The sequence below is a fragment of the Aythya marila genome (assembly GCF_965140915.1).
Source record: "Aythya marila genome assembly, chromosome: Z".
Lineage (NCBI taxonomy): Eukaryota > Metazoa > Chordata > Aves > Anseriformes > Anatidae > Aythya > Aythya marila.
This window is the reverse complement of record NC_139080.1, coordinates 3,364,477-3,388,161: the sequence shown is the minus strand read 5'-3', so window position 1 is coordinate 3,388,161 and position 23,685 is coordinate 3,364,477. Positions and strand designations below refer to the sequence as shown.

At 47.8% G+C, this 23,685-nt stretch overlaps 2 protein-coding genes across 3 annotated transcripts in view; one reads left to right on the top strand and one right to left on the bottom strand.

Annotated features, from left to right (window-relative positions):
* Positions 1 to 14,256, top strand: part of ARK2C (arkadia (RNF111) C-terminal like ring finger ubiquitin ligase 2C) — a 42,382-nt gene extending 28,126 nt beyond the window's left edge. The window contains exons 3-9 of one of the 2 annotated variants that reach the window (XM_082784156.1): positions 1,757 to 1,882; positions 5,436 to 5,565; positions 6,609 to 6,713; positions 7,111 to 7,206; positions 8,120 to 8,226; positions 9,279 to 9,430; positions 11,352 to 14,256. In XM_082784156.1, coding sequence (XP_082640282.1) covers positions 1,757 to 1,882; positions 5,436 to 5,565; positions 6,609 to 6,713; positions 7,111 to 7,206; positions 8,120 to 8,226; positions 9,279 to 9,396 — 682 coding nt within the window. In that variant the 3' untranslated portion in view covers positions 9,397 to 9,430; positions 11,352 to 14,256. Of the gene's footprint in view, positions 1 to 1,756; positions 1,883 to 5,435; positions 5,566 to 6,608; positions 6,714 to 7,110; positions 7,207 to 8,119; positions 8,227 to 9,278 lie in introns of both variants that reach the window. The other variant, XM_082784155.1, reaches the window with a different exon arrangement.
* A 3,550-nt stretch (positions 14,257 to 17,806) lies between these two features.
* The window catches only part of LOXHD1 (lipoxygenase homology PLAT domains 1), a gene marked incomplete at its 5' end in the record, with an annotated part of 140,439 nt that continues 134,560 nt past the window's right edge, over positions 17,807 to 23,685 (bottom strand). The window contains 3 exons of the mRNA XM_082782804.1: positions 17,807 to 18,402; positions 20,876 to 21,037; positions 22,497 to 22,635. Coding sequence (XP_082638930.1) covers positions 17,922 to 18,402; positions 20,876 to 21,037; positions 22,497 to 22,635 — 782 coding nt within the window. The 3' untranslated portion in view covers positions 17,807 to 17,921. The remainder of the gene's footprint in view (positions 18,403 to 20,875; positions 21,038 to 22,496; positions 22,636 to 23,685) is intronic.

Below are 23,685 nucleotides of genomic sequence, written 5' to 3'. Positions count from 1 at the left end.
AGGCAGACTGCATACATGAGCTGCTGCCTCAAAACCAAGTAGAAGATGAGATCCACGTGGCTCACAAGGTTTTGCACGTGCAGAGCTCACTCGTCTGGACCTAGGTGTGCTTCCCAGCTGTGATCCGCCTCTGTGAAGTGAGACAGAACAAAATCATTGATCTACAGCACATTCAATCAGGAAAAACAGCCTAAATTCAGACGGGGCTGAGGACTGCAGAGAGAATTACTGCAGCTCAGCAGAGGTGGGAATGGGCGCCCAGCCTCATCCTGTCAGTGTTTGTGGGGAGAGGGGTTTGGATAATGTGTAGGAGCAGCGTGCTTTTTTTGGAAGCATATGGAAGCTGCTTGTGGGCTGTACCCGTGCTCTGGGAACCAAAGGATGAGTCTTTGTGATAATACTTCATTTGGAAAGCATGCTACAGACGGAAAATGCTTTCTTTCTGTATCCTTTCTGTCTGCAAATTGCGGATTCTTCTCATCCAGCTTTTGTTTTGCATAAGCTGGATTTCAGGTGGATTTAACGATTACTTAATAATTGGGTAGCAAATATGTGCGAGGCTGAGGCACTGATGATACAAGTGTTTATCCCTTAGTCATAAGCCGAATTCAAACAAAACTACAGAGCACAGTTTCACATAGAAACTTCTCCACTACCTGCTGGCAGTGTTACATATGCAAACAGGTTGTCAGAGAAGAGGGACTGTGGTGGGGGAGAGGGTAGGAGCCTCTCACCCAGCCCTGCAGCCTGCTCTTGAAGGCATCCAGCACAGCTGCTTCACAGGAGGCTGCCAGAAACCCTTGGGTATGGGGCACGAGGTCCTGGTAATGGGAATATGGGGGTGCCCTAAAGATGAAGCCTCTTCATTGTGCAGTTTTCTTATGTGTTTGTCCAATGTTTTCCTGTGGATTATCTTTGTGATAGCTCCGTTGGTGAGTGGGGACTCAGCAGAGAGTGTGGGGTCTTGGTCTGTAATGCAGAGCCTGCTTGTGCAGCCGCCTCGCAACTCTCCATGCACAGACAGTGACCAAGCAGCACATGCTCTTCCCCTGAGCGGAGAGTAGTTCAATTGGATAAAAATCACAGGAAGAAACTTGATTCCCTAGAAAAACCTCACTGTATTTCCTACTACTTACTTCTCCCTGCTCGCAAGGGCAGCTGGAGCAGAAGAAGCTGGGTCCCAGGCTGGCACTTCCATCACCCACAGAAATGTTGGCAAAGGCCAGCAAGAATAAATTCTGCTGTCAGTTACTCCTGAGTGATCCTGTTATGAATGAGGTTCCCTGGGAGTTTATGGACTGCATGGGGAGACAAGACAACCTGCCGCTTCCTCATGATGATGGATAACACATGTACCGGGAAGATGCTTTGTCCTGTCTGTTGTTTATGGGGCTGACTGTGGAGAAAAAGAAAATAGTGAGAGAGACACAAAGGTGCTAAGGAAGAAGTTTAGTCTCCTCTTTATTTTTTTTCCTTGTTGCCACCAAATAACAGCTCATGTAAACTGAGCACATGAGGATGATTCAGGGGGTGCAAGTGGAGGTCTGCATCATGTCAGTGGTGACCTGACAAATGCCATAGCAGTGGCAAATGCCATAGCTCTGGGTTCCTCTTCCTATCATCCTTGACACCTGTCTGGGTTCTTCTGACTTGGATGCATGATAGCGATCCCAAATCTTTGGGTTTTCCCATTGTTTGTTGACTTGGGCTTGTGCCCACCCATTGTTAACTCGCTTCTGGTCTTTTCCTCCCGTAGGCGGGCTCAGGAGCGCATGTCCGTTCAGCCCCACCGCCTGCACCCCAGCTTTGACTTCAGCCACCAACTGCAAACTCCACAGCCCATGGGGCCCCAGCCCAGGTATTTAGCCGAAGGCACGGACTGGTAAGTCTTCCTCATCTCCCCAGTGTGTTGAATGAGGCACTTAAAAAGTTCCGTGGGGTTTGCAAACCCCTCATGGCTTGGTGCTTCCATGAGAGCTGGTGGTTCAGTAGAACAGAAATAAACTGGGGAGTGTGCAATGGGGAAACTCATCCCTGAGAGCCACAAGTCCATGCTAAAGCATTTATGCATGTCTACGATAACATCAAGGCATTGATATTGCCCAAACCTCTCCATACATGGATGCAGAATGCACCTAAACCATAATCTTCCTCAGGGGCTTGTCATGCTGCATCCTCCAGGGAAGCACCTTCCATGGTCTGATTCATCTAGACCAATATATCTCTCTGAACGAGACCCTCTGCTGCCCACCAGGCACTCAAAAACAGTGTCCATAACTCTTCCAGAGCCTAAATTAGTGGGCACAGCCCTGCCCTGCCCCGAAGGGTGGGGTGAACGAATTAGTAGCTGTTAATTGTTCTCCCATCACATTGTCTGATGCCTTGGAAAAGCTGAGCAAAGCATCGATTGCTCTGTTTTCAGAGCAAGTTTTGAGCTCCTGCACATTTAATAAGGCACAGGGCCCTACTCAGAAGAAAAGGAGAATAAAAACATATTTCTGAGTAGCTCCTTGTTAGCTGAGCAAAGCCCATTCTGTGCGTTGAAAGGAAAAAATAGCATGTGAACATGTAATTAGAGACAATCGTAGTGTGTATGCACAAGGGGACCAAAATAAAATGGCACAGGAAATCTTAATTATGGCATTTCCTAACATCTGAGTGGTTTGCTCTGCAAATGGAGAGTTCTTTTAACACAGTTTTTCTTCCTCCTCTGGGGTAATAATATACAACCTAAAATATGGCCAGATCCTTCTGTCATTTTCTTCTCAGGTGTTCCCATTACTGGTACTGCCATGAGGTGAATTTGGCCGATGTGACATTGTTCAGATCAGGCTGCAAAGCGTTTCATGCTCCATCTGGGTAGAGCCACTCTTTCTGCTTCTCTTTCTGTGCATATCGCTTAATTATAATCATTAGAAGGATCCGATAAAGCATCATTTAATCTTCCCCTCCTCCTCCCCTCTCCTTCTCCCTCTGTGTTGCTGCGTTGCCTTACAAAACCTAAGGAGTGGGCACGCCAGAAATCACATACCGTGTACACATATTGGGGTGACTCACTTCCCCTCGGGGCACATGTACAGTTTTGCCCAGTGATGGATATAAAAACTTCCCTCTGATGTGTTATCACCATGTGAGCTGTGACAGTGCTTGCTCAAAGGCAAGGGCAGTGAGGTGGGAAGTAGGGCTGGAAGCTGGGGCTGGAGGGTCATGGGTCATCTCAGACAGCCTAGCCTTGGTTAAAATCTTCTGCTGGAGGAGGAATAAACTCCCCCTGAGCTCCATTCTGCATAGGCATTTATTGATGACCATTCAGCCTGTTTTCTTGCCCTTATCCCTCAGTTTTTAGTTGTTGGCAGCCCACGGACTGTACGCATTGCAGCTCTTGAACCTCACCTCTTAACCTGACGATGCAGTACCTGTAGCACAAGGCAGAAGGTGATGGTTAGTTTGGGTTTTCTTTAGCTAACGTGCTCTGGATGCTTTACAGGGTTTGGTGCCCCAAACCCTGTAAAAACACTGTTACATGCAGTGTTCTGCATTCGGCAAGCATCACTTTAGGAGCTTCAGTGCTGGGCTTTTAGGATCCAGATGCAACACTGCACAGCAGTTCAGCAGTGCTGCTGTTGCAATTACTTGTGCAAGTTAATGATGCCCATTTGTCTTAAGGAAATCCCTTCAGCCCCTGGTCTCAAGGCGCTCTGTGGGTTATCACATCTGTCTGCAGGCAGGGAATATCAGCAGGCAGAGAGGAGATGGCTGGAGTCGTACATCAGGCCAGAGGCAGGGCTGCGATGAACCCAATATCTGATAATTTCCAGTTGAGCCTTTCATCCACCTGGGAACCATCTCAAGCAGCAGGATAGATCTCCAAAAATGTGACATGGGAGTTGGTAAATGCCCAGTCCTGTGGATTCCCACCCTGGCTCTGTTCCTGCCTGTCTCCTGCTGTGTCTTATCCTCTGCCAGGCTTTGTCTGTCCAGGATATGGCTAGCACACGGCCAGCACACAGCCAGCAAAGACAGACCCCCTCTTTGCTCCAATTTGATGTGGGGGGAATTATTAGGGGGCATGAAAGCACTGCAGTTATTACCTGGTATGCAGACCATGCTGGGCAAGAGATTTTTGCATTTAGAATCACAGAATAAAATTTACTGTCCCCTCCTGTCCATTAACTGCCGCTGGGCACACTGCTGCTGTTTCACAGCTGCTCCAGGACACGTCTGGGTTGCTCCTAACAAGCCGTGGCACTCGCTGCTGCTGTCCTCCGCGGAGAGAAGGAGAACTTCAGGCTGGAACGAGGAGCAACCCCTGTGCTCTAATTAGTTTTGCTTTGACAAATGCGAAGACAATAGCTATCAGAGCGCTGGCTTTTGTAATTACGATAAAGTGAATGACATTCGGAGCACTTGTTTGCTGAGAGACTCGGTGGCTCGGGGAGAGACAAGGGACCAGCTAATTGGGTTACAGATAGATGGATTATGGATAGGTGCTGTGCTAGGTCTCCTCCCATCCCATCCGTGCAGGCTGGGATGGGGTTTGCAGTTGTGGACTGGGCAGAGCTGCGGTGTTTGTTGGGATCTCGGTCACTTGAAGTGGCAGGGTTGAACTGGGCTGATTTCTGGAGGGACTAAGCACCCAAACCCACAAAAATGAGCCTCAGGACAGGCTGTGTGCAGGACAGTGGGACGGCCAGGGATGTTCTGCTTCACCAGTGGTGATCTGCTGGTTGTGTGATGCTGTTTCCTACAGCTGTATCATCCAGAAATATCTTAGAACCTTTATTATTTTTTCTTTATTGTTATTACTATTATTATTGTTATTATTATTGTTATTATTGTTATTATTATTTTGTACAAACAGCATTTCTGGGGTGCCCCGAGGCCAGGTTTGATGCATTCTCCCTTGCAGGCAGGGAATACCTCCCTTGTCCCCTCCAAACCTTCTTGTGACCTGGGCTGGGAGACCTCCAGAGAGGTCACAGGCACGGATGATGGGCCTAACAACCACCCAGAATGGCCCCTTGTTTCTTTGCCCTCATGCATTTATCTGCATTCCTGCAAAATGAGGGCAAAATGTGATCATCTGCAATGATGGTGGCACAGGGAGGACCTGGCCAAACTGAGTTACTGAGTCTGGGGATTGATCAGAGCCCTCAAAACACTGCTCTGCAATTTTCAGGCTACACCCTGCAGCTCTTGACCCCAGCTAGCACAAATGCTAAGTGCAATAAAATCATCCCCTTGCTCCTTCATTCTGCCCTGGTAGAGGGAAGGGTGATTGCCCAAATCCAAGGCTTTTAAAGCAGAAGCATCACCTCGTGTTGAGGCACCCCTGGCTGCTCAGAGCCCTCCCCTGCCGTGAGCGTGATTTATCACAGCCCGTACCATGCTGCTAGACAGCCACAGCTCCACCTTCCTCCTCCTCGTACCCACAGGGACCTCAGCGTGGATGCAGGCCTGACTCACGCCCAGTTCCAGGTCCGGCCGGTCCCTCAGCCCTATCAGCATTACTTGGCCACACCTCGGATGCACCACTTCCCCAGAAGCACATCCTCGACACAGATGGTAAGTGAAACGCCTTTACCGAGAAATGTTTTATGCATTGTCTGCCAGAAGGCAGTCAAAATAAAGGCTGCTATCTTTCTATCACCTGTCTTCTGCGAATCCCACTTATCTCCGGCCGTGGGAGGGAGTGTGTGAAAGGATAAGGTTGCATCATTGCACTCTGGGCTAGGGAAAGGAAAGAAAAGCTCAGCTGCTCTGGAAAGATTTGGTCCATTGCCTGCAGAGCACACACAGGCTGGTCTGCAAAACCTGGGAGACTCAATAATTATCAATAATAATGTTATTAATGCAGTGAACTTTGGGTTCCTAAGGCTCCCTTTATGCAGAAGGACTGAAGTTAGGTGGCAATTCCCCATGCCCAGCCCCCAAGACCATCCCTCCTCACATATTTGCCATCTGCATCAGCCTCGATGCCTCCTATTAAATTTGTGTGTGACCTGTTGCGCAGGTGGAGCTAGGATTTGACAAAAATATCTTAATAACATTAAGATGGGCAGACCAGGGTCATTTGCTGGTCCTTCTCCTAGCAGGGAGCTGCGTTTGGAGCTGAGCCACCCAGAGCCCCACTCATCTTTAAAGCAGCCTCAGAGATCCCACGAGGGTGCTCTTCTCTTGTACCCACAGTCCGACCCTGACACCTGCACACTGCTGCAAAGCTTTAAATACCAGAGGTTGGGTGAAGAGAAATCAACACATTTAAAAATGAAAATTAAATCTCTTTTTAAGCTAATCCATGTTGAGAGTTTGGAGCTGCAGTGTTATGGATGATATAGGAATAATTATAACAAAGAGTTTATTTGACATGTTTATAAGACATGTGAGTATGTTGTTATTATTTATAGGAGATCTACTTTTTTTTTTTTTTTCCTAGTTATTAATCTACTCTTTCTTTTTTTTTTGGTTATTAAAAGACTTCCATCGGGGAAGGTGTCAGCCTGCTCTCTCATTTTCAATTTTTGTAGCGCTAAATTTAAATCAGGGCACACAAGGGATTTCTTTGTGCTAGCACAGGTGGCTTTATTTTTCTCCCTCACTTCCTGCAGGTTGTTCATGAGATCAGAAATTACCCTTACCCTCAGCTCCAGTTACTTGCTCTTCAGGGACTGAACCCAAGCAGGCACACGTCGGCTGTGCGGGAGAGCTATGAAGTACGTATCTTGGGGACTGTGATTATTAAATTTTTAAGCCCTGGGAATCCATGCAAGCTCTGGCATAAACTCATAAGGCTGCCTTATGGCTTGGCAGCCGCAGATGGGAATGGGATGGAGATCTGCAGCCATTTGAGTAATAACCAGGCAGCAAAAGGGGTTGGGTGGCTTAGTGAAAGATGTTTTATTCCAGGGTGCCTGGGTCTGTCTCTGGCTGACTGGCTCCCTTCATGGCTGTAAGCGAAGTGCTGCAGTTCTACAGGGTTTTGTCTCCTGACCTGCCAAACAGGGCTCAAAATCCACCCCAGTTTCTGAAATATTGGGTATCCTGTGCTCCTCCACCACTGCCTCCCGTGAGCAATGCTGATGGCATTTTGTTGCTGTTCTTGTGCCGCAGGAGCTGCTGCAGCTGGAGGACAGGCTGGGCAGTGTGAGCCGGGGCGCCGTGCAGAACACCATCGAGAGGTTCACCTTCCCACACAAGTACAAGAAGGTGAGCTCCCCAAAAATATGGCATGGCTGCCACCCCCCTGCAGCTGCCCAAGGGTTGTGTGCATGGAGCGGGCAGAAGGAAGGACTTCAGTGGGTTGCAATCCTCAGAGGTGGCAAACCAGCATCATTGACTGAAATATTCCCCCAAATGGACCGTGAAATCCAGAACTGGTGCTTTAGCATCTTGTGGGACTGCTGGGTTGACGTGGTGGTGTAGCTCAGCTCCCTGTCGATGGTGTGGGGGCAGCTTGCCCTCCTTTCTCTTTGCAAGGAGCATCTCCTCCGTTGGAGCTGAACTCTTGCCCTTAAAAAACTCGATGCCAAGTTTTTGGGGTAGTGCTAAAGAAAACAGGAAAATTGCTCATTTGGGTAGAAATGTCATGTTTGTCATCCCCTGTGACAATAAATATGTTTCATTGCCCAGGTTGGAAGGGACCCAGCTCCTGCTGCACTTATCTCTGACCACATCTCCAGTGGATGCAGAAAGAAAATAAGTCATTTGGAATAGGTGTGGGGGGAAAAGGAGAGGAAGGATCTGGCAGGCTAAGAGCTGCCACATGGTGCAGTAAGGGTCTAAGCCAGTGCCCTAGCTGACAAGGGGCACAGTGGTTCTGTTCTTGCTGGCAGTGGTGACCCTACACATTTTGGGGTCTTCAGGAGAAGCACGCACCAAAGGAGACTGTGGCACTTCCATCAGCCCCACTGCCCCCAGTTCTGGGAGGAGGCATGTGGTCCAGCAGCGTGCTGGTGGCATCCTCCCCCCGCTGGCTGTTTTGGCTGGGCTGGGTTCCCCAGGCTGGAGGATCTGGCTGTTAGAAGAAGCTCTTACTATTTGCCTTCCTGCCACTACCCAGGCCTGGCAGAGCATTAGCAAATCAGTTCCCAACCAAATTATGTCTTTAACCTTGCTGCAGAGAAGACCGCAGGAGGGCAAAGCTGAGCAGGAGGACGGAGAGGAGTCGGACACTGATGAGAAATGCACAATCTGTCTGTCCATGCTTGAAGATGGAGAAGATGTCAGGTATGACCCTTCCCTCTGCTCCACTGCCTCTCAGTGACATCTGAGTTATGCTTATCCCAATAACACTGCCGTGCCTTGGTGGGGCTGTTCTTGCAGGGTTTAGGAAAGCACATGCCAATGTCCAACTGAAAGGGCCAGATTTTTGATTTTTTTTTTTCATTGGATCTCCTGGGTTTGGATCACTTGCTTCAAAACCTTGTGTTGGGTGGCCAGATGTCCTAGGATAATGGGTGCCAGGCCTCAGAGAGCCATTGGGAGCTCATGGGCATCAATGTCTTGCCTTTACAAGATGATCAAAGTATGATAAAAGGGAGATTGTGTGTCAAGTACAGGGGAATGAGGCTTGTGGCTGGGGTGTAGCTGCTTTTTAACAGAACAAGGGAGATCTCTCAGCCTGTATGGTCACAGCGAGCATCCGGGGCCACAGCAAAACCCCTAGTGTCAAGGTGCCCAGGCTCTTGGCTGGGTCAAGACTCTGCTTGATGGGGACAAGCAATTAGAAGATCTGAGCTAGTGGTGAAGGAGCTTTGGGTGGGCAGTGCATCTGCACTAGTTGGTCCTGCTCCTCACCCTTTAGCTGCCTTAAGCTGTTGTGAAGAGCTCTGTTTTTTTTTGCTGTGGGCCCTTGTGGTTTAGGATCCTTCCTGGCTAATGAGAGTCACCAAAGAGATGGCAAATGTGATATGGATGAAAAGGAACCACATTGCCTGGGGCACACCAGACACATAAGTAGGAGCAGTGGAGACCCACTGACTGCTGGTGAGCCACCAGGATCAAGAAGCCAAGCGTATAACTTGACACTCTTGAAAGGATAAAAGCAGCAGCCAGGGTAGTTGGTCACTGCAACAGCTCAGCTCAGGAGGATGTGGGATCTTCTAAGAGGTTTTGGCCAAGGACACCATCTCTGCCCTACTGCCCCAGGGTAAGCTGGTGTTCCAGTGCTGCTTCCCCATGATGAAAGCAGCCCCATTTGCACCTTTCTGGATGTCCTCAGTCCCCTGAACCCCCTCCACCCACGAGGTCCCTAACGGGTGGTGCTTCTCTCTCCACAGGAGGCTACCTTGCATGCATCTCTTCCACCAAGTGTGCGTGGACCAGTGGCTGGCCACCAGCAAGAAGTGCCCCATCTGCAGGGTGGACATTGAAACACAGCTCGGCTCGGACAGCTGAAAGGACTGGCTGGACACACCATTTTCCTTATCAGGTCGTATGGCCATAAACCCTTGCAGCAAAATTTTTGCCTTCTGAGCCATTTGATTGAGAGGAGAAGTCTGCAGGCACGTTAGAGAGGAGGAGGAGGAGGTGGCAGTACAATATCTAGCGGTAGGAGATATTGCACATACGCAGGATACGGGCCCGGTGAAAGGGAGCTGGCATTCCCGGAGCTCAGAGACCCCGTGCTGCAGAAGATTTAGTGTTGAACGTGAAGGAACTAGTTGTGGTAGTCTGGCCTGTCAATCCTGCATTTCATGAGGATTGTATATATACCTCTCGAATACGTAGAAACATGTTATAGGGGTCCTTTAGCTATTTCTATGGATGGCAGCTGGAGCATGTTAGCTTAAGAAATGTTGTGTTTGATGCCCTACTCATCTTGTGGTGGACATGTTGCTGTTACCTAATTTGCACCAAATATTTTTTCATAGATTCCTTATTTTGGTGCCTGATTAATACATTGCAGAGGGGGAATGAGGAGGTCAAGCTTTCCCACCCTTGGGGGGAAGAGGCGAAAAAGCAAAATCCTGTTTACAGTCAGAAGGGTTGCGCTCTTTGCCTCGGCCACGTGTGCTTCCTTTCCGTGCATTTACAGTGCTGCAAATTCAGAGACGCTTACAAAATAAAATGTAATTGGGAACAAAATGAGTGAAGCAATAGGGAAAGGCTTCCCTGTAAGCTTCCTGCTTATCTGCTGGTGCTGGATGCTTGCTGGAGGGGCACAATATCAATGGGGATGCTGTTTCTTTGCTTTCTGTATCTTAACAAAGTGGCTTGGCATGCCAAAATCTAAGGCAGGCCATGTGCTCTCTCCGTGCTTGCTATCTTCCATACTGCTTTCTCCTGTGAGCCAGGGGCTGGTTGGCTTCAGCACGCTGTGGCATGGCCCCCCTGGGGTTAGACACATCCCAGGCTCCTTGCTGGTCCAAAATGCTGGTTATGGAGCCAGCTCCTGTACCTGTGCTTTGGGGTATAATTGCTCAGAGGAAGCTCCAAGGGGACAAAGCCCAACGCCACATGATTTGGGGATATTGCTAACGCTGTGGCTGGGCTGGGGTAGAGCCGCAGACAAGATGCCCTGCTCCTGTTCCCCCTCCCAGCCCACAGCAGGGTGGGAGAAGGAGAGCAGGGCCTTTTTGTCACACACGGTCACCCTGCTTCACTGCTTCCCCAGCGATTTATCACAGCACAGGGAGGTTAAGCAGATATACGGCACAGGTGGGAACCTTTCTTTTCCATTTTTTTCCCTTAATCCGCTTGGGTTCATAGGCTGTGGGGTCTTTTGTGGGGTCAAGTCTCTCAGAGCAGGGATTGCAGAGACCCTTCTCTGATAAAGGGATGGGAGGAATTGTTTCTCATGAGACATCAGTGTGGGTGTTTTGGTGCAGGAAGGGAATGCCAGCTCTCGAGGGTTTGCTGCCTTCTGGAGGGGCGGGGTTTAGCCCTGTATCAGAGCATTGTTATACACAGATGCATTTCACTCCATATCCATATGGAGAAAAAGGTGATTATTAAAATGAAACCTAATTTACCACTTTCCATTATAAAAATGCACACAACTACATCAGGAGACAGTCCTTAGAATAGAAGTATCACAGAACCATTAGGGTTGGAAGAGACCTTCAAGATCATCTGGTCCAACCATCACCCTACCACTACTGTCACCCACTAAACCGTGTCCCTAAGCACCACGTCGAACCTTTCCTTGAACATCCCATGAAGGAATGGACCATTTTGACCCAAGCTCCCCCTGAAGTAAAGACCTCAGCTGCAGTGACGCAGCTGAAAACCCTTTGGTGAATAGGCATTTACAAACAAAAAGCTTTTTTTTTTTTTTTTGGAAACTAGGAAAAGAGAGATGCGGAGGAGCCAGGGGAACAAATCCTGAACTTTATATATTTATTATGCAGATGTGGTGGAGCTGAGTTGTGGCTCCCCAAGCACCCATTCTGCTGGAGCCAAGAGATGCTCTCCACGTAGAAATGATCATAAATTACCATCTGGGAGATTGCAGGATTCCCATGAGCTGTACCAGGAAAACACCGACCTCAGAGGACCCACAGAGATTAGTATTTTTATTTTTGCCAACCTGCTGATGAGAGTGAGGGAGGGGGCAAGGGGCAGCAGGCGACTTTCTCCCCTCTCACTGTGCCTGTGTCGGTAAAAAGGAGTGCAGGGGGGGTCACAGTGATATATATTTATTGTGGTGACATTTATTTGCCACCTGTGAGAGATGGTTTCACAGGAGATACAGTAGTCCCAGCCCTGATGTCCGGAGTGATGTGGACTCCTGCAGCAAGGAGTGACCCACTGGGACATAGGGGGCTTGCTCCAGCAGCAGCAGATTCAAGCAGCATTAAAAATAATCCTAATACTACCAATAACACGGACAAGAAAAGTGAGATGTTGTTCGTAAAGCACACTGTAAGCCGGGCTGGTGCACCCAGGTGTGAGCTGGGGGCGAAGCAGGGGAGGAGCGGGGCAGAGGGACCCTGGCTGTGCGGGGAGGGAAGGAGGAGCGCTTCCGAATCGCGCCTTTTCTTAAAGCCTATGCGAGAGTATTACTATCTGCCTAACGAACAAGCACAGTTTTTAGATATATATTTAAAAAAAAAAAAGTAACAAAAAGACAAAAAAATCTGGTGAAGAAAAGCACCAAACTCCCGTGGTCTCGTGTGAGTGACTGATCCCGAGGTGCGTGAGAACCGTGTGTCAGGTTCCTCTTTGCGTTGAAATCATTTCTACGAGTGGGTCGCGATGATAGGAGGAGTTTAAAAACAACAACAACAACAACAAAAAAACAAACCAACAACAAACAAAACAAATGAAACACACAGAAAATCTCTAGGAACAAAACATTGATAGTTTACAGGGTTTTGTGAGTTTAAATGCCTTATATTTAACAATCATAATTTATGACTAACTTGTAGATATTGTGGGTTCTTATTTAATTATTTTTATAGTTGTTTTTTGCATTTTTAATTATAATTTATTTATTTAGAAATTAATACTAATTTTTTTTATTACTCCTATTACCTCATTTTTGCATTGTTTCTGGGAATGGAATGCTTTGCATGCGTCGGTACTTAAAAAGAAATTAAACATGGGATGTGGGGGTAATGCTTATCTTGTCAAAAAAAAAAAAGAAAAAAAAAAAGAAAAAAATCAGGGTGTGTGATTACAAACTGTATTACTGTGGTGCTGTTACCTTGGATACATTCCATAAAAATGCAAACCTTTGATTCTGTATGCTGTGACATAGTGGAAAACTGCAATATAGTGACTGTGTTTAGCACATATATATGAATATTATTTGCACTCATAATCAAACTCTGGTGATCCTTTCACTCGTGTCCTTGAGCATTGAAGGCAGTTCGTAGTGCCCTGAAAAACCAAAATTTCAGTCAATTCCTGCCGCCACCCTGTCCCAGTGCCTGTGGTGATGCTCCTGCCCTTGCTGCATGTGTTACCTGCAATAACGCCTGCTGGGCCCCGCTGCAAGGCTGTGCTTGGGGCAATGCCTACATTCAGTGCATGACTCTGCAAATTGTTTCAAAAAAATGCGGAGGGGAGTCCAGGTGCTGTGGTTCTGTTGTTTTTTTGGTGCTTGTTGGTCTGGCTGCGTGTCCCCTGCCAAGCCACCCCTGCATGCACCCAGCTGGGAGCTCCAGGGGGATGCAGGAGGGAACTGGTGGAGCCTGGGTTTGGACACCTCAAAACCAAGGGTCTGCCAGCAGTTTTTAGGGGATGACCCCCCTCCATCTGGTTTTGCATGGTGTGGTGCTGTCAGGGGAGGGTGGTGGGACCTCAGCTCCTTCACTGCTCCCAGACGGAGCTGGGAAATGGGGGCTGGATGGACAATTTGGGATCCTTTTGTCACACCAGGCCTTGACACTTGGCTATAATCCAACCGTAAAACATGCCTGGAGCAGAAGCCCTCAAAACTAACCTTCCTGTGAACCTTCCACTTGCTTTTGGCCCCTCTGTTGGGGCAGAAACCTTGACTTGAGGCTTGTTGAACTGCTGTAGGGCTGCGAGAGGCACTGGAGCCCCCCTGCCCTGTTACTCCCGGGTCATCCCCAGGGGACCAGCCCTGGGCTGATGTCTTGTTCCTGCAGCAGTGGCCAAGCATCCACGTCCCCATCCCCAGCCACGACTGCACCGCTGCTAACACGCTGCCCCTTCCCAAAAGGCTCCTGAATATCCAGTGCTTGAACCATGCAGGAGGGTTTTAAAGCACCCCAGAAAACATTTTAAGCTTTAAGCCATAACTGCTGTGGGTCAGCACAGATGCTCAGCTGTGCATGAACGCAGAAGCAGGGCTCGATGTGTCCCCCCACCCCAAAAGGCTTTAGAAGCAAATGCCTTTTGGGGCTGAAAGGCACGACACGACTGTACCTTCATCCTTCCTCTTCGTCCCTTCAGGGTGCTGCTCTGCTTTGCTGCCTTTGCCTTACCCTGGGTTTCCGCGTCTTCCCTTGCTGCTCTGTAACTTTTCTCCCTTAAACTGTGTTTTTGGGCTGTATGGGGATAGGGGCTGGGTGTCACCCCACAAAGACACCATCAGAGGGACACGTAAAACATGGGGCAAGCAGACAGAAATCCTCCCCTTTAATGGCCCGGGCTGGTGAAAGGATCACCCACATTTTTGTACTCCTACTGCTGTTCTGTTGTGCTGTGCAACATTTTGCTACATAGACTATTTTATAGAAGAAAGCTAGAAAAATATTTATTATTAATATTAAAGCAATAGTGCATTGAAGAAATGAAAAGACATTAGAAATTGTGTAAATGCTTAGATTCACTTTTGGTGGATTTTTTGTACTTTATTTATAACTAATAAAATGAACTGCATTGCTAACTATAAACCTGTGCAAGCTGGCAGGACACTTGTATGGTCTTTATTTACCCCTGAATCCTGACCCCCACCTGTGGCCACCATGTGAAACCCACACAAGTGGGTGCCCAAAGCCTCCTGGAGAACCCCCCATTGAAGGTGAAGCCTTCAGCATGCAGAAAAGTGAATGCTGGTGGAGATTTTTCTGCCTCCTTCAGCCCTGGAGCAGGAGGAAAAGAAAAACCTACTGAAAAATGAAATAACGGCAATTAAAGAACTTTAAGGTGGACAGAGTTGAGGGTATTTTCCAACCTTTTGTCACCCTTGGAGAACACAAGGGGTAAAACACCCAACTTCACAACCCTTTTCATAGGTCCTCTTGTTTGTTTGTTTGTTTGTTTGTTTTCTTGCAATGAGTGGTGTCAGTCTCCCTCCTGCCTATTCTCCAGATGACTTTGCCTCCTCATGTGTTTCATGTCAAAAGGCTGTGACCAGTCTCAATTTAGTGATTAGACCGAGCATGCCCTGGGGACAGACGCTGCTGATCAGGAGATTTGGTTCCTGCAGCTGGGCAGAACTGCTGGCTCCTCTAGCACCCAGTAAGGGCTGTGCTAGGGATGCCTCCTATTCAGGCAAGCTGAAACTCCTGTTATAGCAAGCTTTTACAAATTCTATCAGAAAGCAGGGAAAGCACACTTGCTCAACGAGATCTCGCTGATGTCCTTCAAAAGGGTTACAGCACTGAGAGCTGCTGGAGATCACAATCGGTTTTGCTTCAAAGCTGCCACAGCAGAGCACAAATGTGCTGCTGAGATCTGATCACAGCCCTGCCAAGCACAACGAGCTGAAAGTGGCTTTGCACCCATTAGGGCACAACATCACGGCCACTGCAGGCATCCACTCTCCCCATTTACCTTTTTTTTTTTTTTTTTTTTGTAGTAGTAGCTAAACCATCAGCTGGCCCAGGGGTTGGAGGTCAGAGCTGTACAAGCCCACAAGTAAATAGAAATAATAATAATAATTATTATTATTTTTTCAACGGGGCATCTTTTCTGTAGGGTGGATGCTTCACAGCCATGAGTTACCCTGACTTCGTGCACATAGGGTTGGTGTGGGTGTACCAAATGCCATCGGATGTTTCACTGCTGCTTCCCAGAGATGCTTGGTTTAATTATCAGTGTCCTGCAGCAAGAGACAGCCAGTCCCTACCCGTTAATCTGACACTGCGAAAGTCTCCTCGGTTATATTTGCTGTCACTGAGAGCACCAAAGTGCAGAATGTCATCAGGCTCCCAAAATGATGGGGACCACAGAGAAAACAGACAACCCATTTTTGCAGTTTCCTCCTGGGTGCCAAGTCCTTGTCCTGTGTCCTCACTTCTCATCCACATTCCTGTTTTTTTCTTTTTCTTTTAATTATTATTATTATTATTATTATTATTATTATTATTATTATTATTATTATTATTATTATTTATTTATTTTATTATTATTTTTTTTGAAGGCATGTGCACTAAACCCACACCAATTAAGAAAAAAAGAGCAAAAAAAAAACAACGGTGGAAGGTAGGGGAGCAGGAGCTGTGCATCTGCCCAACACACGGCTTTGGGGAGCTCTGCCCCAGGAGGCAGACATGCCCTGAGCCCTGCACAAAGCACAGAGCTAGGGTAGTTTGGGCTTTTTTCCTCCCCAGTCTTCTGCTTGGCCAGGAATGTGTTGGGTTTAGCAGCTTAATGCAAATCCAGCCCTTGGAAAAACTCCACTCTGCTGATTACTTTTGTGGCGTTAGTAGTTGTAGCAACAGGATGACTCCCCAGAGCTGGGGTGGAGCTGGGTTTTGCACAAACAAAGGGTGTTTTTAGAGTCTTCAGAAGAAAAAAAGATTTTTTTTTTTTTTTTATGCTTTGCCAATATTGCCTTCTGGGGAGAGCGTGAAGTTGCTGACTCCATATCAGCAAACTCTCCCTTGACCCTCTTTTAGGGCAGCATAGCCTGGAGTTCAGCACAGATTTTGGGTTGAACGTGCCCATCCAGGGCTGGCAGGTGGTTTTGATGTCAGCCTAGGTATTTGCAATCCCTACACAGCAATTTGGTGGCCGCAAAGTTGCTCATTCCTGCTTCGACAGGACCTGTGATCTGTGAGTTGTGGCTGCAGCTACTTGTTACATGATTGCTTCCAGATGGAGCCTGTCCTGATGCCGTGCCACCTCACAAACACGTCCTATGCACGCCAAGGATTTCCCCGTTCTGCTTGCCCCACGCAGGAGGGTGTGGATCAGGAGGTGCTCCCAGGGGCTGGGAGCACGGAGCAGTGAAAATCCTACTCACACAGTAGTGAAATTCCTCCTGTTGCTGATAGAGGTCCAAGCGAGGTGCCCTAGTACACACCTCCAAGCTCGGCCATCAGTGCACGGGGAGTGGGGAGCACTGAGGGCTGCTGTTGTCCTTCCATCAGAGACCAGCAATGAGCTTTCCTGGGAGCACACACCCCACTCACTCTACTCCAAAACCATCAGTTTAACCCACTCTCAGCCCGTTTGATCCCTGTTTTCACAAAGGGATCCCCCTGGGAGGGAGAAGGAGCTCTCCTAGGACACAGCCAGGCTGTGAGGAAAGTCTTCTGAAGGCAGCTCAAACACTACAATCCCCATTCCAAGGGACATGTCCTACCACCTGGTAGGTGGACAACAGTCAGCTGAGTGTTGGGAGGAGGAAAGAAGCCTTCACCCCACCTGCTGAAGCTGCAACACTTGGCTGGGGGCAGCAGACCCCTTCTGTGGCTGCCTCGTTAACCATCCCGGTCTTGTTAGTGCACCCTGGGGGCTGAAGGTCTGCCTCCTCCTCCTCCTCAGCAAGCCTGGCTGCTGGGCAAACCCATTGCACTAAAGGCTGTGAGTTTAAAGATTAAAATGAATGACAGCTGCTTGGAAAAGGGGTTGGTGTTCAGTCTGTGAGGGGTAAGATTGTTCCAAGCCGGCTTTGAATACAATTAGCACAGCTTCCTTGAAGAGGAATGGGTTGTCTGCTGGGTCCTCTGCTAATGTGCTCCCAGGAGCTGCTCTGGCTGCCAGAGCCCTTGGACCTTCTGAATCCAGCCTGGGAGCTGTATCTGGCATGGGAGGAAAGCCCATGGGTGGAAAACAGCCCCCAAACCGCGCCACCCGAATCCCAGGCAGTGTTCATATGTAGGAACATGTGCTGCAGTGATGTGAGACAAAACCAGGATGTCCCTGTTCAATTTTCTTAAATATTTTGTCTCAGTTTCATACTTCCCTTTATTCACCCCAAAAGGGAAGCAGACAGCGTGGAGGCCAGTGGGCATTTCCAGCCCCAGCAGGGCAAGGTGCTGAAAGCAGGAGGTGGCAGCTGAGCTGCTGCTGGGAGAGTGCATGGGTCAGCTACTGGCAATCTCCAATTGTAGATAAGAAAGAAATGAATTTATTTCGTTCACAATTTTATATCCATTAAAAAAAAAAAAAAAAAAAAAAAAAAAGAGTATTACTTTTACAAAACTTTAGCCCAGGAAACACATCTTGCTACTAAAAATCTCTCCATACAAAAGGCAGCATTCCGAAAAGGAAAATGCAATATAAAACCACAAGGTGGGAAAAAAATGCATGTCCTGAATGGAGCAAAATGCTCCTCAGTACCTAGGGAAAAGCTCCCTCCAGATCAACCCATCGCCCCGGTTCTCATCCAGCCACTTCCCACAGGGAAATATGGTGGTGACGCCGGTGGCCGAGTTGGTGATCTCCACCCGCTCCACCAGCCAGCCGGGTGCCAGCCCACTGTTGTCATGCTCGATCCGGACTTTTTTGAGCTCGCCCATGTCCAATGTCTCCAGGTAGAACCTGTTGGTTTTGCCCCGCTCGAAGAGGTTCCTGAACTTCTGCTTCAGGGCGCGCTTGCCCGAGTCCCCGTTCAGCCCGAAGATGGTGATGAACACATTGGCGTCTGTCCCTGCCCCCTTCTCAAAGCCCGTGACCACGATGGTCTCGTATTTGACTGGCACCAGGCTGCGGGCTTTGCTGGCAAAGCTCTCGGTGACCTTGGCACACTCGAAGACTTTGTAGTCCCGTCTCTTGTACCGCAGCGGGATCTTCACATTGCACCTGAAGAAGTACCTGCCAGAGGGAAGGCACGTTAGTGGTGTGGTCACCTCCTTCTTGTGAGGGTGCTATGGACCTGTTGCAATACTTTTCCATCTACGTGATAGCACTGGAGTTCCCCCCCAGACAGACACCCAGGCTGAACACTGCAGCTGCTGGAAAATCCCCTCTTTCCCTGCACAGACAAGGACAGGCTGCATTATGAGGGCTGTAGTGGGGCAGCTCTCACCTCTGTTGGCTGTGTGATGGCACGTCTAATTGCAGAGCCACCGAGGAAGGCAGCAATCAGCCCTGTACCTAGCACAGCCTGCCTCTGCGGAGCTCAGCCGGTCTCAGAGGTTGCATCCCTGCAGCAGCAGCACGTGAAGGGAGCTCAGCAGCAGCCCTCACCCACACTGCAGTGAGGATCGGGTTAGGAATTGAGAAAAAAAGGACTGGGGAAGATGGGAGGAGGAGGTTTATATAGCCCCCTGTTCCTCCTCTATACCACCCAGCCCATCCTGAGCAGGCAGAAGAGTGCGGAGCACGGAGGTGATGGGTACCAGATGCTGAAAGCCCTCGGCTCTGTGCTGCTGCCCCTGGGGGTGTGCAGGGAGCAAAGAACGGGCTCACAAATTGCTGCACACCTGGCAGCCAGCCAGAGGCTGGGGAACGGCGCTTCTAATGATGTATTTCATTTCCAGTGATGCCGATTATTTCCCAATGAGTTTTTCCCCCTCCTCCCTCTCCCCCCATGCCAAATTGCAGCAGGTCCTCCCGGGGGGGCAGCGTGGCTGGACTGCAGCACGTGTGAGTAAAACCAGCACCTGGAGGAAGGGTTGCTGCTGCTCTTCGAGCTGTAGTGCTTCTTAAGCACTTCCAACTCTTTTGACATTTTATGCAGCCAAAGAAAAGCTCTCTATTCCCTGGAAAGAGGGATTGTAAATGAAAAATTCTGCCGGGAGCAAAATTTTAGGCTCAGGGACAGAAAAATTGCATGAAAATGGATGGGGAGGCTGCCTGATGCTGCAGTTTTATTTCCTGAACTGCATTATTATGGTCTGGATTATGGTGGAGCAAGCCAGTCTTTAAGAGAGGCAGGAAGGAAAAAGATAATTTCTCTAGCCCTGGGATTTGGAACAAAAACCTTCCAAATACATACATTTTGCAAACTAACATTGAATACCAAAAGGAAAAACAAAACAAAACAAAAAAGCAGTATCATTCAAAACTATTGCTACAGCAATCTCATAACTCTTTTAATATAGTCTTTTTTATTATTATTTTATTTTTTTTTTTTTACATTTGGGATCAGCAGTACCCAACATGAGAGCTCGCTCTCACGGTGAGATCTGCTCCAGTTGATGATTCGCAGCCTGCAAGCGCTACCTGTATCTCCTGGCTGCTCTCTTTTATATAAAACAACTTTAAAAGGCGTGGGTCTTTGTGAGAAAGTCTTTGTCCTCTTCAAAACATCCTCATTCAGCAGCTTCAGCATGTTCCCAGGGAGTTTCATGCGCAGACCTGACTGCGAAGCCAGGCACTGAGGGTTCCAGGTTTTCCCCCACCAGGAGAAAAGTGTTGTAGGTTATAATTGACTGAGTTTTCATTCAGCAAATGTTATTGTGGTTCTTCTGCTGCCTGATTAATTTGCTAGGAGAGACTCTCAGCATCTAAAAAATATATTCACTTCAAGGATTTCTTTTTAAACACTCAATTGTCTCAGCTGGAAAAAAAAACCCTTACAGTTAAATTCCCTTGCAGCAGTGGAAATATCACAGTGCAGAAAAATCCATTAACGTTGTGGATATTTTCTCTGAAGAGGAGTTTGTTCTGCAAACAGCCAGTCTCCTCCAGTTCCTCCATATACCTCGTGCCATCTGCCCCACAAGCCATGAACATCGCTCCTTCCACAGACAAGGACGTGTGGGCCCTGACATGCACAGAGCCCTTCAGAGATGTTCATTGTTCCAGCATGGAAGATTTCAGCCATATTTGAATCAGAGTAGCTGAGTATTTGTGAATCGGAAGCTACTTGTACCTTCCCAATGTGCTTTCAGATCATCCCAGAAGGATCATCCAGACTGATCTGAGGCTGAGGTTTTGTCTTACTCTCAACTTTCTTCTAGCAGCTGTATTTACAAGACTTACCTGATGGCCAGTCTGTGCAGAGCATCCTTCACACCCCTTAAATTTCAGTCAGTATGTGTACTTCCTACAACCTGAAATGTTTGTCATAGCTGTAAGACTCACCCCAGCTACCTTGTTCATGAATTTACTTGCATGTGCAAATGGCCTTGGTGACAACAAAATGGAACAGCAGGAGAGGAGGGGATATTGTCTACCTGACAACCCAAACAGCTTGCCCTTATCTTTCAGAAAAGGATTACGATTTTGTAAGAATTTCCACATTTGCTTAAGTTTGAGATGCTTTGGGAGGATGCATGCAGAGCTGCTCAGTGTCCTCCTGCCCTCCAGGAGCAGCTCCCTGCAGACAGCAGACACTTACTTGTTGCAAAGCTCCATCTCTGTTACGATAATCTCCTGGACATGCCAGTAGACATCAGCTTTCGCAGATGACTTCTTTCCATCCTTTGGACAGTGACCAACACAGATGGCTGCAATATCTCCAAGGTTCTTTGAAGAAAACTGAAACGTGTCTGTTGCTCCCCTATAGGAAACAGGGAGCATATCAGTCAATATCTTGAATGCTGGCAGTGCCTCGTCTCATATGGACATTAAGTAATTTGCACATGGCTATGGAAGATAGAAGATAAGCCTTCATTTAAAGTCATTTGAGTTAACCTACAATCATTCAACACAAAGTATAATTTCCATATTTAAATTCAGTATTTTGTCTGATTAGGGGTGACACTTTAAATTACTGCCACTAGGACTTTCTAGGATAAACTCAAGCAGTTCCACATACAAAATCAATTTGCCTCATTATAGATAAAGCTAAAGAATGACTAATTTCCCCTCCGGCACTTATTCATTCATTCTTGACAGTTACAGTATCTGTTACACATCTACCCACCATAGCTGTTTTAAATCTGCTAGTTCAGCCACCCTTCCTGCTTTAGGAGCCCAGACCAAAAATAGTTTAGAGAAACAATAGGTCTCTGTCAAACTCTTGTCTGGCTCCCCATCATGCCTCCTACATATCTGTTAGGTTTGTCTCCTTGGCTTTGGTCCTTATTCCAACCTGCCTCCAAGGATGGACTGTCACTAATGCTTTGAGGGATGGTGTCTCCAACTCCACTGTAGTCCCCAGCAGCTGAGTGTCAGGAGGAAACTCATTCATGTTTCCCATGAAATCTCAGCCATTCATACCAAAGTCCAGATCAGCTGTAATTTCACTTTCTACAGAGCTATAAAAAACAAATTTCCTCTCTGCAGAGCAACTGAACATCAGCAGCAGCTGTGACTTTGAATATGTTCTCGTCTCCTAAGGGTGTGCTGTGTCCTTAAACAAAAGAGAAAACCATCCCACATCTGGAGCACCTTGGCCCCACATGGGGAAAGGAACTTGCCCCACGTTACACAGATGTGCCTCCAGCCTGTCTGCACATGAGGCTGATACTCGGCTTTCCTCACACAACGGTGATCTTTCAGCCTTACCCCCAGATTTGGCTGGAAAGTCAGATCTGAGTGGCTCTGACAACATTTAGCCTCCAACTATTTTTACTTTCCATCTGATTCCCACTGCCAGTGAGATGCTGTAAAAGGAACTAAAACCACCTCCAGCTTCCTTCTGCTACTCCCTGCTCAAAAATACGCAGCCTCCCCAGAGGCTCACCAGAAGCCTGTTTGTATGTACTGATAAAAAAGGACACACATACACACACAGAGGTATGCATCATCTATATTGCCTTTTACCAAAGTTTTTTTTGTTTGTTTTGTTTTGTTTTTCTTGTCATTTTTAAAACCTGCTCTTTGTCTGCTCATCAAAAACTGATTTTACATCTTGCTTTTACTCCAGGTGACAAGTCTTTAGGCTTTTTTGAAGGGGGTTAAGAAAGAGCATGGCACAAATGCAGCTCTGTGGACTGTCCTGGAGAAGACATGGCATTTGTGGCAGACACACGGATGGTGAGGTATTCCTTTAGCCCACCACCCACTCCCACTACCTCTCAAATCTCCTTTTCTTGGAGGAGTTTTCCATTAGGAATTCTTTTGAGCGGCCCAGCTTCCCTTCTAAGATGATCCAGATGTTTTCCTTCGTTTCTGCATCCTCTCTGTCGCTTGTTACAGTGACAATTTCATAGGCTTTAAGGCATAATTAACACACGTGTTAAGCAGCACAGGAAGAGCAGATGGTCAAAGACATCTCTTCAGTTGACTGTCATTTTGGCTGAAAACCCTCTTCCTAATATTTATCGCAGCACACGAGACAGCATTTGCAAAACAAGGGTGGAAATGCACTGAAATCTGTGGGACTCGTGACATCTTTGTGCTTAGGATTTTGTGCAGGGGTAGAGCACGTGGAAAACCTGAGTACTGCTTGGTCAGCTGGCAGGATTAAATGGAGCTGCTCTTGAACAAGCCGTGTCCAACTCCCTGCTGTGTGAAGAACCACTATTTTAACACAGCACAAATACTTCAGTTTTGGTGATATAGTTCCTAACAGCATAGAACAGCCTCACAGAGACAGTGAGGGTACCCAGACACGCACAGGACGTGCTTGGATGCTGTGGTGGCATGTCATTACTCACGATGGCAGTCATGGGGTTGTCGTTTTGCAGGGGCTGAGTGGAATCACATTGAAGTAATGTGATTCTCGACTCCCCGGGACTTTCCCGAAGAAAAGCACTGTGTTGCAGGAGTTTCTGAGGTGTGCTTAGCAAATTATCAGTGCGGTTAAATAACATTGCTCTTTTTCTCTCACTTGTTCACCACATTAGACACCAGTGTGATTATCTTGGAGCTGGTGGAGTTACCCAGAGCAGGGAATTACCCAGGTCTATGGGGTGTTAAGCTCAGCTGTCATCTTCAGCTGAGATATGGGAGTCTGTAGCCCACAGCATGTTCAAGAGGAAGCTGGAGAAATGTTACTTGCAATGCTTTAAGGACTGAACTTATTTTCCACCTCAAAGATTTTCCCAAGGCCCATTGTTTCTAATGAGACTGTAACCACGTATGCATACAGCTTACTGCTGGATTGAACCACAGCAGATGGGCCCTTCTTAAGTTTTCAGCCCAGAATGAGGTGTTTTTCTTCCTCATAAATCCTGATTTGTTTCTCTCTGATCACAGCATTGCACTTTTGAACTAAGGTGTACCTTAACTAATCCATCCTTCAGAGCCCCAGTGGAGCAT